At 32.4% G+C, this 18,454-nt stretch overlaps 1 protein-coding gene across 1 annotated transcript; it reads left to right on the top strand.

Moving 5' to 3' along the window:
• The first annotated feature begins 148 nt into the window (after positions 1 to 148).
• On the top strand, positions 149 to 17,219 carry LOC111512525 (Chondrocyte-derived ezrin-like domain containing protein). The gene is made up of 8 exons (XM_074171174.1): positions 149 to 155; positions 3,278 to 3,720; positions 4,813 to 5,016; positions 9,904 to 10,341; positions 11,927 to 12,200; positions 13,945 to 14,093; positions 14,147 to 14,406; positions 17,123 to 17,219. The coding sequence occupies exons 1-8, from the start codon at positions 149 to 151 to the stop codon at positions 17,217 to 17,219; spliced, it is 1,872 nt and encodes a 623-aa protein (XP_074027275.1).
• Positions 17,220 to 18,454: the final 1,235 nt, after the last annotated feature.

The raw sequence follows: 18,454 nt of genomic DNA, 5'->3' as shown, positions 1-18,454 counted from the left end.
GGAGGTATAACCGTTGAGGTTATGATAGAAATATGTCCCTTTCCAATTGAAAATCGACCTGTTCATGCATTTTTTTGATGTCTCCCATTGTATTCAAAAATCTTCGATTGATAGCTGTTTTAAAAGAAATCTCATAACGTGAGCGAAAATGAAAGGTATGGGAGACAGTTTCTTAATTTTATGTTTATTGAGCAAAATGAAATCAAAATTTATCTGCTTTGTACTCTTTTCATTGTGATCAATATCCATACAATTATAATTATAATTAATATGAGCAAGCTCGAAGACTGATGAAACATTGTAAATAAACTGTTTTAAACTCGAAAATCAAACATTAAATTAGTGTATTATTGTTCAATTTTTCTTGTAGTTTTCGGTTATGGAACGAATATTTCTTTCCCGAATTTAGTTTTCTAAAAAAAATCAATTGGCTATAAACGACTATTCAAAATGACAGAAATCTAAGATCGTATTGAAAGATTGAAACAAAAAATCACTTTAATTTTTGTTCAGTTTTGAATAAGCATTGAATTCCTTCCTTGAAATTTTCAAATTGAACAAGGTTTTAGAACGAACTACTGAAATTATTATTATGACTATTCTCTTGTCTACAGAAAAAAAATTATGGCCAATTGAAATCCCTGCGGTCTAAAACTGATTTAGCCTTTACCTGTAGTGAACTCGAAGTACAAATGATTTTAAACGTGTATTTTTTACGGTTCAACTTTGGTTCAGTGTAGGTTTAAAGATGTGATTGTTTATCGATTGTTGGCCTAAGCAACTGCAGGACGATTAATTGAATAATAATAATTCGAAATAATTATGTAACGTGTCATTGTCAATAAGCAGGTTTTCCTATTTTTACGTTTTTGTGATATTTATGAGAAATTGTTAATAAACTAATCATATAGTTGTAGAATTAGGGGAAAACTCAAGTAACTCTGAAAATGGTTGGAGTGTTGAAGAAAATGTTCAATTTAAAAAAAAGATTGTTGATGAAAGTTATTCACTAATTTGAATTTATTTCAAATTTTGATAGTTTAGTCACTTCAAGTGACTTTAAATGTTATCTACTTTGTATAGGCTCGTTGTGATATCTCTAGTCAGACTAGAAACATTGCATTTGAGGGTTTTCAGGATTTGTTCCAAAAGTAACTACTTTTTAAGTGCTACTAACAATTCAGTTTGTCAATTGTTTCAGAAAAAAAAGTAGTATTGGCCGATCCATAGGTTACTTTGATATAACCAACAAACTGCTCAGTAGTTCACAATTATTATCCAAATTAATTAATTAAAAAAAATAATGTATTTCGAAGAATGTAAACTTTCACGACCGGAGATAACCGTATAAAGACTATTTTCCGGGTTTTCTGGCCGTGGTATGCAGGCTTTTATGCCTGACGTTTCGTCTACTGCTGCGGTAGACTTTTTCAAAAGCGATGTCGTAACGATCGCAATACCCGAGCTGGTGCTCTGGTTCTTGTTCCTGTTATATCCAACACATTAACTACTATTTCCGTACTGGGTGCTCTATTTATATCGTTCTTAATTGTATTACCTGTTTGTATATCTCTAAGAACTGTTATACAGCTTTTATTAATATTCATTGTATCTTCTGTTGTATTGAAATTATCCCTATGTTTTTGAATCTCTATATATTCTTGGGTAGTAATTTTGGGTACTGTCGAGTACTACTTGACATTACTGGACTGGACAGTACCCGACAATACCCAAAATTACTCCCCAAGAATATATAGAGAGGCAATAGAGATTCAAAAGCTGGACTGGACAGTTTAAGAGAACAGGAAAAGAGTTTTCGTCAGAAAAATAGACTTTTTTGAATACATCCTGAAACATTGATATGGAGTTAATTGTGGTGGTTACTTTTCCTATGTTATCATCTCTACCAAATCTCTTTTTCTTCCTCACAGGTGAATGTTATTGAGTTAGTGTGTGGATTTATTTTAGGAAATCTGTTTTCAGGGTTGCTTCGTTAGAAAGTTTATTTCATGAAATTATGCTATAAGCATGTTGTAAAAATGATTTTTCGAGAAAATGTAGGTTCCCATATTTGTGCTATGTACAATCATTTATCGATCCTAACTTTGATTACATCTAGAATCATCCCATTTTACCTCTGTAATCATTATTTCCTCGAAAATAAAAGATACAATTTGTCAAGTTTTTCTTTTTCCTCACTTTCATTTTGAGCCTAACAAGGAGAAAGGTGAGCGAGAAAAAACTATAGCATGTTTGGGGTGACTCTTTTCAATTCATTTCAAGTTTAACATCTAACAAAATATCTTGTTCCAGTTGAATATAAAAACGATGTGTGTAAAATTTCAGCTCAAGACTTTGTTGTCTCCCATTTACCAAAAATTGAACACCGTCGTTTGGAAAGTCAGCTGAACCAAACTTCTGCAATTGTTCATCGATCAGATTAGACTGCATCCTTAAAAAATGGTATTTTTACGATGAAGATTATATATTTGTTTTCTAGTAGCGGGACAATATTGAAGAGGTACAAATAGATTTGAAAGACTTCTAAGAAGTCAGCTGTTGTAAAGGAAATCTCTTTTAATATTGCAATGAAATAGTCACAAATTAAACTGATAAAGAATATTTTTACAGATCCTTAGCAAAGACTGTCAAAAGTACCCAATAGTTGAGAAGTCCTTCCTTAGGGACAAATTATGTTCAATATTTGTTCTTTCACATTGTTTTTGGATTCCATCGAATTTATTGATAAAACATCTTTTTTTTTTGCATGGGCTATATGCCGTATGTTGTTTCTAATATTTTAATTATACATCTTATATTTTTGGGTAATTGCTAGGATTGTCTAAATGTATCGTTGATTGTACTAAATTGCTCTATTTTGACTTATGAGAAATTTAGCAATACTCTGATTCAGCTGAAATTTTGCATACCTCATTTTTTTGTTGATTGGAACAGGATTGGCGAGTAGAACAGTCGAATTTTTAATTCCCCGAGAATTATCTGTAGATAAGGGTCACCCTTATTTTATCTTACTTTTGAATGATATTCTTTTTGTTTTTATTGTGTTTATTTAAAACAATTCTTTATATTATTTACAAAAATTATTTATATTATTTATTGAATTGTACGACATATAGTTTATTATGTTATTGTAGGGTTATCAGAAGTTCTTCTCTGTTGATTATTTGTAACCTCATTTTTCTTTTTTGTTTCTTTATACTATATTATTTCATATTTTGAATAACTAAATAACACTAAACGTGAAATAATGTTTCAGATGATACCAAGAAAGAAATTATTGATCAGAAGAAAGAGAATGACACGGATAATAACAATTTCTACTCCACACCGCAGAAACCTGTAAACGGTAACATATCTGATGTTTCTCTGAATGCAAGTAACGGCAACTATAGTACGACAACTCTTGATGACAGCCCCTCAAAAAATTATGCTAAAGAGCAACTTATGAACAGTATTAACGCCAATGCTAACATCAACGGTGCTAATATCATTTCTACAACAATAATTGCCGAAATAGAGGGAGAGGCTAAGAAGAAGCCAAGACACTTCGTTGATCGTACTTATTACATAGCAAAAGAGATATTGATGACGGAACTCACCTATAAAAAAGACCTGGACGTTATCAATGTTGTAAGTATTCATTTACGTAAATTTGATTCTGGACAGGAAGTTATTCTTTCTGATATCATTGCACCTGTGGTAAGTTAGCTCATGTAACTTTTTTCATTCAGAATTTCAAAACTGCATTTTTATGTGTACAATGTGAGGACCAAGGAAGTAACAGTGATTCCAAAATGTTGTAATATAATATGTGGAATTGTGATTCGCTTTTCCTCTCATCCACTCTCCAACTCTCTACCCAATATGTAGAAGGCTTCCCCGAACTCGTTCTTGAACCAGTGTTTAACAATTCTGTAATTTCCTTTTATCCTCTTGAAATATTTTCATTATTTATATATACTGTCATTATTTTTCAAATGAAGGGGGTTAGAGGTGAGGGAGAGAGAGGAGGTAGAGGGAAGGGGAGGGTTAGAGAGGAGAATCAGTGAAATTGAAGGGGTGGGAGCTGGCAAGAGCGAGAGTGGGTGGGGGAGATGGGGAGGAGAGTGAAGATTGAGGAGAAAAAAGAAGGAGTTCATTTCAAGTATTCCCTGAATGGAAAAAACAAAAAACATATTTGAGCTAGGAATCGTGACAGATTTTAAACAGATTTTGTTGTTAATCTGTAATTGTTAATTTTCCTGTACTGAGCACCCTTCTCCATGAGCAAGACCACTGATGATTATTTTATACAAAGATGAAAACCTTTAGAAATATATTTCAATTCACAGAAGTAATAGGTTCATGATCATTAAATCTGTTTATATGTTACATCTTATCATAAAAATTCTGGTATGTTACCGGTTTCCAAGAGAATTCTGATTCTAAACATTTTTCCAGAGGAACCCCACTTGATACACAGTGAAGAAGCTGGTCATCCACAATACTACCTGCTAAGGGTTATTTTCGTGGGATTATTTGTTTTGTTTCCAGTTATAATTATTCCAGTCACAGTCCTTCATTATTTGTATTCATTTTTAAAATCAATTGACAAAATCTGCAATGGTTGAAAAATTTATATTAAATCGCACCCTGGCAAGAATAATGTCAACTCAATGAGTCTTTCAAATTTTGAATCTTGTAATTTATTTATTAGGATATCAACAAAATAAGTAACAAGTAATACTCATTCTATTGGCCTGTAAAAATAGTTACAGTAGTTTTGTATAATTTTCTGCAATTTTTTTTCAGTGGTTCCGAGATGAAGTTGGCAAAGAAGAACCAGAGGAATGCCAGATACTTTTGTCGCTAATTGCACCGTTGGCTCAAGCTCATGGATTGCTGGTCAAAGATTTGGAGCAGCGGTTGCAAGGTTGGGATGGCAGAGGTGGACCCAGAGCTGTTGCAGGGCGCATCGCTGACGTTTTACTGGCGCATCTTCCACCATTACTACCTGTAAGAATTTTATTTATATTTTTAAATATATCGTTTTATCTGACAAGAATACTTTCGTAATGTGTTGCCCATCATTTTTAGATTACTGAACTTACTTGGGTCAAATTGAAAAACAAACTGAACATTCTGGTGTTTGAAAAAGGCGCCAATTCAGAAAATGAGTCATATGTTGTACACTTTTAGATTAGAGTGAAAACATAGTCATAAACAGACATTTTTACGTTAACCTAGGAAGGGTCTAGAGAGATATTTTGGAGGGGGATATACTAGATGTAGGGATGTCAAAAAATATTTGTTTCAAATCCAATTAGATGATTTCGAATAAATGGAATTCAAATTATTTGGTAGCTAGATTTGCATGTTTGACAATATAACAGTATGAATGAATAAATGAAAAATAATGTGAATACTAGAAAAAACTCGAGATTATTGTTTTTCATTGAAGAATGCCCATTTAGGCTCCTTTCCACTAGCGGTTGAGTGTTCTTTGATTGTTGAAGAGATTGTTCTATTGTAGTTCAGTGGTCTGTTGTTTTGAGAAAGATAACTTGAAAAATATTCATTAATTCATAAGGTTATTCCCTGAAGTATAAATTAAATTTCTATTGCCATGAAACATTGAAAATAACAACTGAAATGTAACTGATTTTGTTTGAGTGTAAAAGCCATTTTTCGGATTCATTGCATTGGTTGAAACTATTGATAGTTTATTTGGATAAAATGAAAAATAATATAGGTGTACCCCAAAGGTCTATTTTGGGACCATTGTTTTTCCTCGTATATTTAAATGACATAGTAACCATATCAGAAGAATGTAGAATTCACTTATTTGCCGACGATACCCTACTGTACTTAAAGTGAAGATGTACATGAGTGTGTTGATACTATAAACGCTAGTCTTGAAAGGGTGTATAGATATTGCTCTGCAAATCTGCTGAAGGTGAACGTAAATAAAACAAAATGGATGTTATTAGGGATAGATAAAGATCATAATAATGAAAACCTACTTCTACGATTGAATGACAGTAATATAGAGAAGGTTAAAAATTTGTGTACTTGGGTGTAACTATTGACAGCAATTTGAAATTCAAGGAACATGCTAATCAAGTTATCAAAATAATAACTTACAAAATCAACTATTTAAGAAGATGTTCCCCATATATGAGCCAGTGGTCTAAATTATTAGTGTACAACTCCATAATCCTTCCACATTTGAATTATTGTTCTACTTTTCTGTTCTTTCTCAATCAAAATGAAATAAACAGACTACAAAAGATGCAGAATCGTGTTATGCGAATAATCTTACAATGTTCGAGGATAACACCCATACCAAATATGTTGCAAACCCTTCAATGGCTACCAGTGAAGAAACTCTTCAAGTACCAAACACTAATTTTTATTTTTAAAATCAAAATTGGATATTCACCTGTAAATCTTCAGAATAAATCAACTTATTCAAACCTTTTTAAGGTGGAAACTGATTCAATTGAATGAAGAAATTTTTTATACGTATCAAAGCCTTTGACATATAATGAGTTCATACTGTTTTTGGTATTAGTTCTATGTATATGGTTGTATAATTGTTTTATAAACTAATATCTTTGTGTTTAATGACAGATGTCTTGAAATTCTAGAGTGAAAATATAGTTTTTTTGAAATTCTCTTAGGTATGTATTAAAAGTGTTCCATCATATCTGGAGTATATTTAATCAAGCCAAAAATAAAACCAAAATCAAAGATGAATCCATAACCCTGAAAGATCCCAATGGTCAAACTATAACAAATCGTTTTGAAATAGCAAACACTTTCAATAACTTTTACACTCAATTCGGAAATATACAAAATGTTCATGAAACTGTGTCCCATGCAAGCAACAAAATGTTCCTTAAACTGGTTAGCCGAATAGAAATCTTTAACATAATAAATGAAATGCAGCCTAAATATTCATGTGGTATAGATGTGTTATTCTCTAACAAATTACAGAATATATATGTGATCCTTTAGTGAATGTTATCAATGAGAGCTTGTCATCAGGGATTTTTCCTGATGACCTAAAAACTGCCAAAGTTGTGCCTGTCTTCAAAAAAGGTTGTAGAGATGAGATAAATAATTATAGGCCAATAGCACTTCCTCTGTCACCTTCTAAGATCTTTGAACGTGTAATATACATGAGACTGCTACTATTTATGGACCAAAAGAATATTTTAAATGCTCAACAATTTGGTTTCAGGAAAGGTATGTCTACTGAACTAGCAATTTTCAATTCAATTAAACATATCACTGAAAGTGTGGATAAGGAACACTCTTTGATAGGCTTGTACTTTGATCTCTCAAAAGCTTTTGACACAGTAAACCATAAAAAACTTTTGAACCAACTAGAAGGTTACGGTATTAGGGGTGTAAGTCATAATCTCATTGAGTCTTATCTATCAGATCGTTCGCAAGTTGTTGCTATCATGGATGAACAGGACGAATACCTGTCTAGCAAAGCTAATATCATGCAAGAGGTGCTCCAAGGGTGTGGATGTGAATGATATGTTTCATGCATTGAAACTTGGTAGTATATATCAGTTTGCTGATGACACATCAGTTGTTGTTATAGGAAATAATATGTTGGAGCTCTCAACAAAAGCTTCAACTGTCACACAAAACATGAGCATTTGGTGTGAAGGAAACACGCTTAAGTTGAATGTTGGAAAAACGGGACTAATAACATTCAGTAAAATAAATAACTTTGAATCATCCCCACTTGTGAAACTTAACCGCAAATCGATTCCAATATCAGATCATATAAAATTCCTAGGCTTTATACTAGATCCAACCCTCAGCTGGGATTCACACATAAATATCTGGAACTCCATCTGTGGAGTTATACGATATCTATGGAACCATGTGCTCATGTTCAGTCAATTATTTCCTATCGGATTATATTTTAGGGCTCTTCATCAAGCTCACAAAGAATATTCATAACACAAAAGAAAATTATGAGATGTATACTAGGATTGAGTCGTAATACTTCATGTAGGACATACTTTTCTGAACTAGACATCTTGATAGTGCCTTCATTGTGTTTCCTGGGCCTTGTCAACTTTGTAAAGAAATATCCCCATCTGTTTCCTACAAATGCTGATCAATATTCTACTAATATGAACCTAGAACACTAGACATCGAAATGAGCTATCTGTTCCTTACCATTAATCAACTTATTATGAGAAAGGCACACACTACCAAGCAATCAAAGCATACACCTCACTACCTCAAGTACTGAAAGATATCAAAGGCCTGAACAGGTTCAGTAGTTCTGTCATAAGTTACTTGAAGCAGAAACGCTATTATTCTTTTAATTGTTGGATGTAATAACGAGTATTAGTTAGATACTCTTTCAATTGTGTTTCTCAGATTTTTAAATTCAGCTGTATACTTAAATTCTTGTCTTTGTATTAGAATACTGTTTTAACATTTTAAGATTTGTACTGTACCTCAATATTTTCATCCCCCCAATTTATAGACATTGTAAATATATTTTAACTTGCTTTTTTAAACCTGTACATGATGTTTGATGTGTCCTGTGATGATCGTTTTGCAATAAAAGTATTATTATTATTATTATATGTGAGATTGCACTCCAGTTGAAACCCTAGGTGAGTACTGTGTCTCTTCCAAAAGCGATATTATGGGTGACTTCTCTGAATGCATGTTTCTTTATTTGAATTGAAGGGGTTATTTTTTAGGAGTAGTAGAAAGCCAAAAACTTTCTTTCCCAAAAATGTTTCTTTACTTCTGATTTATCAGTATACCATATTCTATAGTAAATAATTTCTCTTGTGTCAAGAGAGTCGGGTACTTACACTTCTTTTCGTAGCTCCTGTGTAGATCGATCCGCAGATCCCTTGGTATTGTTAAAAGCTTTCTTGGGTCCAGAGCTTACTCATTCAACAAACTATTGCAAAAAAGTGTCATAATCCATGATATAAAATAAAATGGCGCCTGTTTCTTTCTTCCACTGCATAGGTATCAGTTGTTGATTCCGCATGATCTTGACGAGGTGACCTTGCGATAGAATAGTTGAGATCGGCTACAGATATGTCACTTACAAGTATGTGAACATTACGATTACTTTTTGATAACATTTCGGATATTTACTTACCCTTCCACAAGAAACAAAGTTGGTATTAAAAAAAAGGGTAGGATAATATAATCGCAGGCAATTTTAATATGATAAAATTCCTAATAGAAAAAAAAATTTAATTCTTTCATTTCTGTACAAAAGTGAAATCCATATCGAATATCAGAAAATATGATCAATGTGAATATTAAGTTGTTCTTAACATGGCGATGTTCAGTACAAGTTTCGTAAAAGTGTATTCAAGAGAAGGTTTGCTTAACCTTATGATAATGATTGCATTTTTTGGGGGTTGTTGAGAAAAGATAAATCAAGAAACACATGATTTGTGGAGGCCTTTAGTTCATCTCAATGCATTCTTTTTTCCAATCACATTACTTCACGACATAAAACACATTTGTTTTTCAAAATATGTACTATGAGGTGATACTAGGTGTAATCTTTGAAACACAAATCATTTCAACTGATTTTCAAAAACTTTCCATGATATAATTTTGATTATTCTGATTTTTCTCACGTTTTCTGGTTACCTTCAGTTGTGAATAAAATATTCTATTCATAGAACAAATATTAAAGAGAGAGAATGGACATAGTAACAGCTGTGTTGCCATGTAGTAACAGCTGTGTTGCCGTGTCATGTCATGTACGTCATGAAAAGTATGGAAATCAGTTTTTGTGTGACTAATAAATCGTCTCTAGCTGCTCTATTTTTCATATTCTATCATGCTTACCATTCGACTAACTCGATAACCATTTCCTTACAGATATATGAAGAATACTTGGATGGCCACATGCTGGTCCTCGAAAGATTAGACACCGCTTTCAAACAAAATAACCGTTTCGAGCAATTATATCGTGATTTCGAAACTCAAAAAGTGTGTTACCTTCCACTCACTAGCTTTGTTCTTAAGCCCTTGCATCGACTGTTGCAATACCAGTCTCTCCTACAGAGGCTCCTCAAGCAGTATGGCCCCAATCATCCGGACAGGGGAGATTGTCTAACCGCTAGCAACACGTTGGAAGATCTGATGCAGCCCGTTGCCGAAACTTTGGAGCAGTCCGAAAATTTGGCGACGTTGTGTGAGTTGCAAAGAGACATCGTAGGGTTCGATAATTTGATGCAGCCCGGAAGGAAGTTCATCAGACATGGTTGCCTTCTGAAACATTCCAGAAAAGGTTACCAGCAGAGAATGTTCTTCTTGGTGAGTTTTTGTCAATAATTGAGGTTTCCCCTGTTAGATCTGTAGTTTTGACTCTCATCCTAGATTAGACAATCTACGATTGTAAAAACTTACCCGAATGAAAGTATTTTCATGACTAGGAAGTGGTGTGAAATTTTGTTCAATGAAAAATCAATTGTCCAATCTTTTTATTTACATTTAGTATTTTCAGGTAAAATTTTACTTAGTGGGGTCAAGTAGTCATCTAGGGACTTTAAATTTTCAATAGTTTTCCCAAACACCTCATTATTCATATTTTCAGTTATTTCTCGAAAATGTCGCCAATATGAGAGCTTCTTGTTAATTGAACATTATACTAATTAATCATAATAATATGTTTAAATATAAACAGTGATTTTTTCTGGTATCTTTTTGGCAACACTGTTTTTAATAGATCACACGTGAATCGTGTCTTGTGTCATTGTCAAACTTAAAGCAAATGGAACTTCAAACGTTCAAGCCAGTCTCTATATATCTACACAGTAGGTTTAATGGACTGACGCCTAACAGAAAACAACTACTCTCATGGCTAATACCACGAAGGGCGTTGGATTATATCCGACAGGCGTCAGACATCAGCATGGGATTAATACCCTGTCAATGTTGACATGCCTATTGAAGAATGATAGCAAGTTGAGTATTGTATGTTAAGTCTGTTGGCACATAGGGCACACTAGGTTCCGATAATAATTAATGACTTTTCAATCATTATTAGCCATTTCAAAAGGCTTCCTCATGTATGGTTTTAGACTTACCCAGGGGGAATCGGGTTTCTCAAAGTTTGCATATGCACAGTGTGAAAAAAGAATGGAAACCCTAAAAATAATGCAGGTGTGGAGAAAAACAAAAACAAAAGGTATCACCCTGGGAAACTTTCAGTGAGAAATCTGAAGGTCCAATTGAATCTTGATGTGAACCTCATATTCAAAGATAATTTCTTAAAATGAGCACTGCTTGAAAAAATTTAAAATTTTACGTTCGACTATTTATTGAAATCTAGGGTTTGAAAAACTTAGGGACAAAATGAAGATCAACATATATTTGGAAAGTGAGAGGCGAGGAGAACATCCACATTGTTGTTCATGTGTTGCAATGAAAGTAAGATGAACGGTCACTTCAATCATGGACCCAAATAAATTTTTTGAACAAAAACATTTTCGCTATTTTTCGATTCAGGTATCAAAAATAGGGGTGTAAAAATGACCTCTTCATCAAGGTGAAATCCAATTAGACTGTTAGATACCTTGTTGAAAATGTCCTAGGGCATGACTTATGTTTTTTATGTTACCAGTGAAGTTTTGAGATTTCTAGGCGTTTCCATACTATTTCCTCACTCCGCACATATAACTGAGTAACTTGCAATAGAAATAGTTTTCTCAGCCTAGTCGGTATGCCAATAGTTAATATGCGCCACTGTATTTGTTGAAATATATTCCGTAAAGTATAAAATTATTAAACATCTTGAGTTTATATCACGGTCGAGAATTATTTAAAGTGTAAACATTGAGTAGGTGCAAAAGATATCCCTCACACATCCTACATGGTGTTCGTTACATCTCTTTTTCAGTTTTCAGATATTCTGCTTTACACGTCAAGATCGCAAGCAACCCTACAGTTCAAGGTGCACGGACACATGCCTTTGAGAGGAGTCTTGATAGAGGAACCTGACGGTGATCTCATGTTCAACGGATTGATAATTTACGGGGGTAACAGGTCGTTAACTGTGGCGGCAAATTCTCCCGAAGAAAAAGAGAAATGGAAAATGGATTTGCAGAATGCAATTCAGATGGCGAGAGATAAATCTGATACGAAAATCACGTACTTGAGCCTGAAAAGTTGTAGTAAGTAAATATTTCAACTTTATTATAGGTCAAAGCAATATAATTTGTCAATTCTTTGTTGATTCTTTGCTCACTTTCAAAAGATATGACACATGTTTTATATACATGAATGATAAAGGTTTATTCTCTTTTTTTAGAGCTGGTAAAAAGCTTGCACGCAAAAATGTTTCTTTACTATTATATCATTTATTAGATATTTTTTTAATTTGCTTTGAAGCACTTATACTCAATTGATTGAGTTGAAACTTTGCATATACGTTTAGTTTGGATGACAATGCACTACTTGCTGAGTGACGCCATGCTACATCCAATATGGCGGACCTCCCAAGATGGCGGACTAGTTTTTTTATGAACCCCCTTGATTTGGGTATCAAATGAAAGGATTTACTGAAAGGAATATAAATTGACGACACTCTAAATTCAATATGGTGGACCGCCCAAGATGGCAGACTAGTTTATTTATCCACCTTAATAATAATAATAATAATGTCTTTATTTCCAATGAAAAATAAAATGCATGATATTCATCTTGTTACACAAAAATCCCAAGGGGGAGTTCACCTGAGGGTGCTCTACCACTCAACCCTTGCTATTTTGAATAAGCATATTATAACTTGAAAACTAACCTAACTAATCCTAAAACCTAAATTTTTATTTCACAATTTTTTGGCATTTGACATTTGTCATTTGTTGGGTCATAATATTGTTTTAAAATGTAAGGGTTTGCTGAAAAGAAAAAAACAAAATGACATCATTCCAAATTCAATATGACTGACTCCCAATGACGGACTGTGTTTTTCTGATGCCTTCCTATGATATGGATATCAGATGAATGAGTTCAAGCAAAAACAAAGTTAAAATTTCAAGTAGTTTGTATTGAAAATCAGAGAAGTACTCCTCAGATAATGAGTAGGGGAGTTCATCAGGGATCAATATTGGGTCCCCTTCTCTTTATTATTTATATAAACGATTTGCCAAATATGTTCTCCTCAAATATTGAGACAATTATGTATGCTGATGACACCACATTTGGCATCAGTATCAATAAAGGGGAGTGTCCGGCTACAATCCTTGGGGAAGTTATGGAACAAGCAAAACCCTGGTTCTTGACAAACAAGCTCATACTCAATGAAAAAAAACCAAAAGTCTCATTTTCGAATCCAGGCTATTCTACAATGTAGAAAACAACCTAGACATACTGCACACTAAATTTCTGAGTGTAGATATAGATGTCAGGCTATTATGGAACATACATATATATATATACAATTTGCAATAGACTAAATAGTGCAGTATTTGCTATAAGAAAAGTTAAACAACTTATTAACCAATCCGATGCAATAACTACTTATTATGCATTGTTGAAATCCATTATTAGATATGGCTTGTCTGTCTGGAGCTCGGCAGCTCAGTTTCATTTAAATGCTATATTTCTCATTCAGAAGAGGGCTGTAATATGTATCATAGATGCTAATTTTGAAGACTCCTGCAAACCAATCTTTAAAACGTTGAGAATAATGACACTTTACTCTCTGATAATTTTTGTAAAGTTACTATATGTCAAACAAAACATTAATAGTTACTCTGTTGTGTCCGATATACACGTTCACAATACTAGAAATAAAGATAATTTGATTTTACCTCAAACCCGGTTACAAAGAATGGACGATACTATTGATATTAAAATGTACAATGCCCTACATCTTACAGAACAGCGGAAAATAACGGCCTAATTTATTTCTAGGCTCGTCTGATGAACACGTAGATCAGTGTGGGAATAACGAAGTGAGCACTCAGACTAAACCACAAGCTCAACGTAGCAATACCACCGTTCATGTTTGTTGGCACAGAAGTACTAGCATTAGCATGAAAGACGAATTATTGGCTGTGGAGGTAAGTCACTGTTAATGGACATGAAGAAATTATTACTATTTCATTACTTTCAGAATCAATTGTCCGGGTACTTGTTGAGGAAGTTCAAGAGCAGCAATGGGTGGCAGAAGCTTTGGGTGGTTTTCACGTCTTTCTGTTTGTTCTTCTACAAAGGCTGTTTGGATGAGTTTCCTTTGGCGTCTTTGCCGCTTTTGGGGTATTCAGTTGGTCCACCTGCTCCTGAGGATCAAATTATCAAAGACTATGTATTCAAGTTGCAGTATAAAAATCATGTGTACTTCTTCCGTGCAGAGTCAGAGTACACTTTTAACAGGTAAGATATTTTGATTTGTACTTGATTGATAAAAATACTAAAATTAATTTTATAAATTCAAATCCACGAATGTAGCCTCAGAGTAGTTTTTTGTATCTTTGCGTTTTTGGTTAATAGAAGTTTGTCACGAATGATGTTGAGAATATTTGAGCTCAGTTGAAACAAAAAAATGTGAATAAAATTGGAAAGTTTGGTAACTCATGAAACGTAAACAATGCTAACTGGATAGTTGACTATGGAAATAGACAACCAAATGTGATTCATTTTTTATAATAATGATATTTATTTTCTCATAAAATATTAGAATTCGGAACGATAACACAATGGGAAAATAACGGTTATCATTATAAGGAAACTTAGTCATGAAAATTCTAATATTTGATGTCATATCTATCTTATGTGATATTCTTCTACAGAAATGTGACAGTCAACTCTTTATAGTGACTAACAAATCCTAAATTTATTGTTTAGAGTTCCAGTGTGAGAATTATGTATTGATCCGAATATGTGAACATGTGAAGTTTTTTCTAAAATTCGAAACTAGCAAAAAAATTGAAAATTACACTCTTGATCGGTAAATCAATCAAAAAATTCATTTTTACACTTTGATAGAAATGATTTGACTCCAGATGTTTTTGTTCTCAAAGGTTCATCCAATTTTTTTACTCTGAATATTTAAAGCTCATTATAACTGGAAACTGGCTTTCTACTTCTCCATCTTTATACAGAAAATGTGAAAATCTTCCAATGAAAGGAAGAAAGCAATTAATTTCAAAATGAACTGTGAAAAAGTAACTATCAGACACAAATTGGAAAAAAAAGTCCTCTCGAAACAACAACTTTTATATTAACATTGAATTATATAAAAACACTTCTATTGAGTTTGTACCTCATTCATTCATTATGGAATTGAATCAGATGTCATTCATAGGATTGCTACACAATATAGCATATGAAAGAGGTTGCGATATTTCGTAATAAGACACTTGCCTTATTGCGTTTTCAGCGCCATAACATTAAAAGATGACTCACTCAATTCATTCATAAAATTACGACTATGTCAACGATGACAGCATGTAATGACATTCATTCGTTTATTTGATTTAATCCCAGCCCAGTGAAGAAATTCTTCGAGTACTGAACAGTAATTTTTGTTTTTGAAATCAAAATTGGATATGCACCTGTATATCTACAGAGTAAATTAACTTACGTGGCTGAAATACATGAGTGTAATACAAGAAATAAAAAAAAATAAAAGTTGAAAAATATTTAAAAAATAGTACACATAATTCTTCAGTTTATAAAGGAGTGAATTGTTTTAATGACCTCCCACAAGAAATTAAAGATAGTGGTTCGATAAATATATTCAAAAGACGATTGATGGAATACTTAATGGAAATATAGTATATTCCTATGTATGATTTTTTTATGTAACTTTTCATGTATACATATTTATTTTTCATCAGACGGTTTGTATTTTTTTATGTTAATTATTTTATTTATAATGTGACAATGTATTTCCTATTGTAAATGAATTAGTTTCGCAACTAAATAAAGACATATATATTATTTGATCTTCATAGGAATCTTGCTTAATTTGAAAGGAGAGATTAGCTTTTGGGAAAGAAATGTTTTGTTTTATTATTTATTTATTCTTACATGTGGATTCAGCATATGCATGTATACATTTTTACTGACAGCATATTCTAAGAAATCAAAAGTCAAGAAGATGTGATTTTGCTACAAAATAACGTAGATATAGTTTACGAGTGATCCCTAGCAAATAGCCTCACGTTTAATCTTGACAAATGCTTTAGTATATCAATTACTAGGAAAAAACAACGGAATGGTTTTAAATGTAATGAATATTTAGTCAAGAAGACAGAATGTAGAGATTTGGGAGTTCTGCTGGATGAAAAACTCACTTTTGAGCAACATATGACCAACATTCAAATTCACAAAAATATCCACATTACTAACACTTATAATGCATTTGTCCGTAGTATACTGGAATATAGTGCAATAATATGGTCTCCTTATCATTCAGTTCATAAAAATGAAATTGCAAAAATTCTTGAGATTTCTACATTACAAAAACATGTGAATATCTTTTTAATCTTAGTTATCATACTTCCTTAAGTGCATTTAAATTCACCTTAGAATTTAGAAGAAACATTGCTTTTCTATTATTTTTCTATAAGCTATTGCATAATAAAGTAGATAATCCGCACTCGTCAAAAATGTATCTGAACTGCAGTACATAGAAGAAAAGATATATTTGCTTTGCCCAAACAAATTCCGCATTGAACAATATGTGTTCTCTTACAAATTGTTTGAGGAATGTCAAATGTAATATAAAAGCATTAAAAAACAATTTTGAAATTGATATGTCATCTTTAGGAGTTAATACTTATTGTAAATGAACACCAATTTAAATGAAAAAGATCCATTCGTCATTTTCAATTGAATGTGTGTTTGAATCTGATTTTGATTCAAATGATTAGGATTTATCTTAGTTTCAGTCATCGTTTTATATTGAGAATAGTTATTTAATTAGTTTTTAATATTGTAATCAATAATTGGAGCTACTTGTTCTGTAGATTACTTAATAAATGAAATAAAATAATATAAAGCAAATACTGTCAATGTTTTCATTATTGGCCACAGTTCATACTCCATCTTTGCTTGTTTGTGAAAATTAGATTTTTTTTTTCAGATGGATGGAGGTGATTGGTAGTGCAACACAGAACAGAACAAGAAGAAAACCTATTATGGTGAATGAAAATTCTATAGAAACTTCAGCTGTAGAATGAAGTAACGAAAAAATTACCAGCTTTTGCTAGGTAGGCAAATACTATAACAGTATTGATAAATAAGATGAGGCCCATTCGATATGTCCTTCAATATTGAGGAGAGTATTTTTATATGAATAAAAAATCTTCAAAGACTTTTATTCAAGGATCATATCAGCGTGGCCTTTCTGTCTTGGGCAGCATTAAGTACTGTATTAGCATCAGTGGATAATTTATTAAAATTTTCAACTTTGGCAGCTATGATGCAACTCAATGTTCGAAATTAGACTGATATTCTTTGTTGTACTAAATACTAATACAATCGTTGTTATGTAAATAAATATATTCCATAGCAATTGATTTAAATTTTTCGAATTTATTTTACTTATTACTGACGCATTTATCCAAGTATTATGGAAATTCGTAGCCTGATAAATTCATTCCTGAGAGTGCCTTTTGGAAGTACGTTAATATTTTTTGTATATATGTATATTTTTCAATGAATGTACTTGACTTTTTATCATAGATAGGTTAGGACGTCCAAGTAACTCGTTATTAATACCAAGCTGGATATTTTAACTTCGGTTTATTTATTTATGGTTGATGATGGAAGTCTAAAATGTTGTTTTGAAAATTCTATCGATAATTTGTTAAACATTATTAATTTAAATAAAATATAATGGTTTCAGCACACTGATGTTGTTTCATTTTAATTATTATTTTATATTAGATGTTATTATATTGGTTCATGAAAAATATTTGAATACTAGAAAATAACATTTATCTTTCCCAAAGTACCTACACCGTTCTGGTAAAAGCCTATAGGAAAACAACTACTTTCTCGGCTAATAATACGCTGGATATTGAATTATATTTGACAGACATTTATGAAAGATTCCTCACAGAGGTTAGTCTCGCAGATGTTTCTCTTTCATCCAGCAGCAGGACCATGCTGAAATTATTCAAGTAGATCACAGATCAATTTCGAGGCCTTCCTTCTTATCAGTTCAGGAAAGATCTGACTCAAACAGCAAAGTGCCAGCGACTTACATAGATCATGAATTAATTGAAACCTTGAACGGTATCAGAAATAAAAATACCGCTGGGTTTGACAAGATTTCGGTAAAAATACTTTTGAATCTACCAGGCAATGCATTGGAAACTTTAGTTAATCTCATTAATAATAATAATAATAATAAATTTTAATCTTCAGAAACATACAGTTTATAGACACGTCAATACATATGCTTGAAGCA

The sequence above is a fragment of the Leptinotarsa decemlineata genome, unplaced genomic scaffold (genome assembly GCF_025532065.1).
Source record: "Leptinotarsa decemlineata unplaced genomic scaffold, Ldec_3_MD MMD2_tig00000008_RagTag_RagTag, whole genome shotgun sequence".
Taxonomy (NCBI): Eukaryota; Metazoa; Arthropoda; class Insecta; order Coleoptera; family Chrysomelidae; genus Leptinotarsa; species Leptinotarsa decemlineata.
The sequence above is the reverse complement of the archived record's forward strand: the minus strand, read 5'-3'. Positions and strand labels throughout refer to the sequence as shown.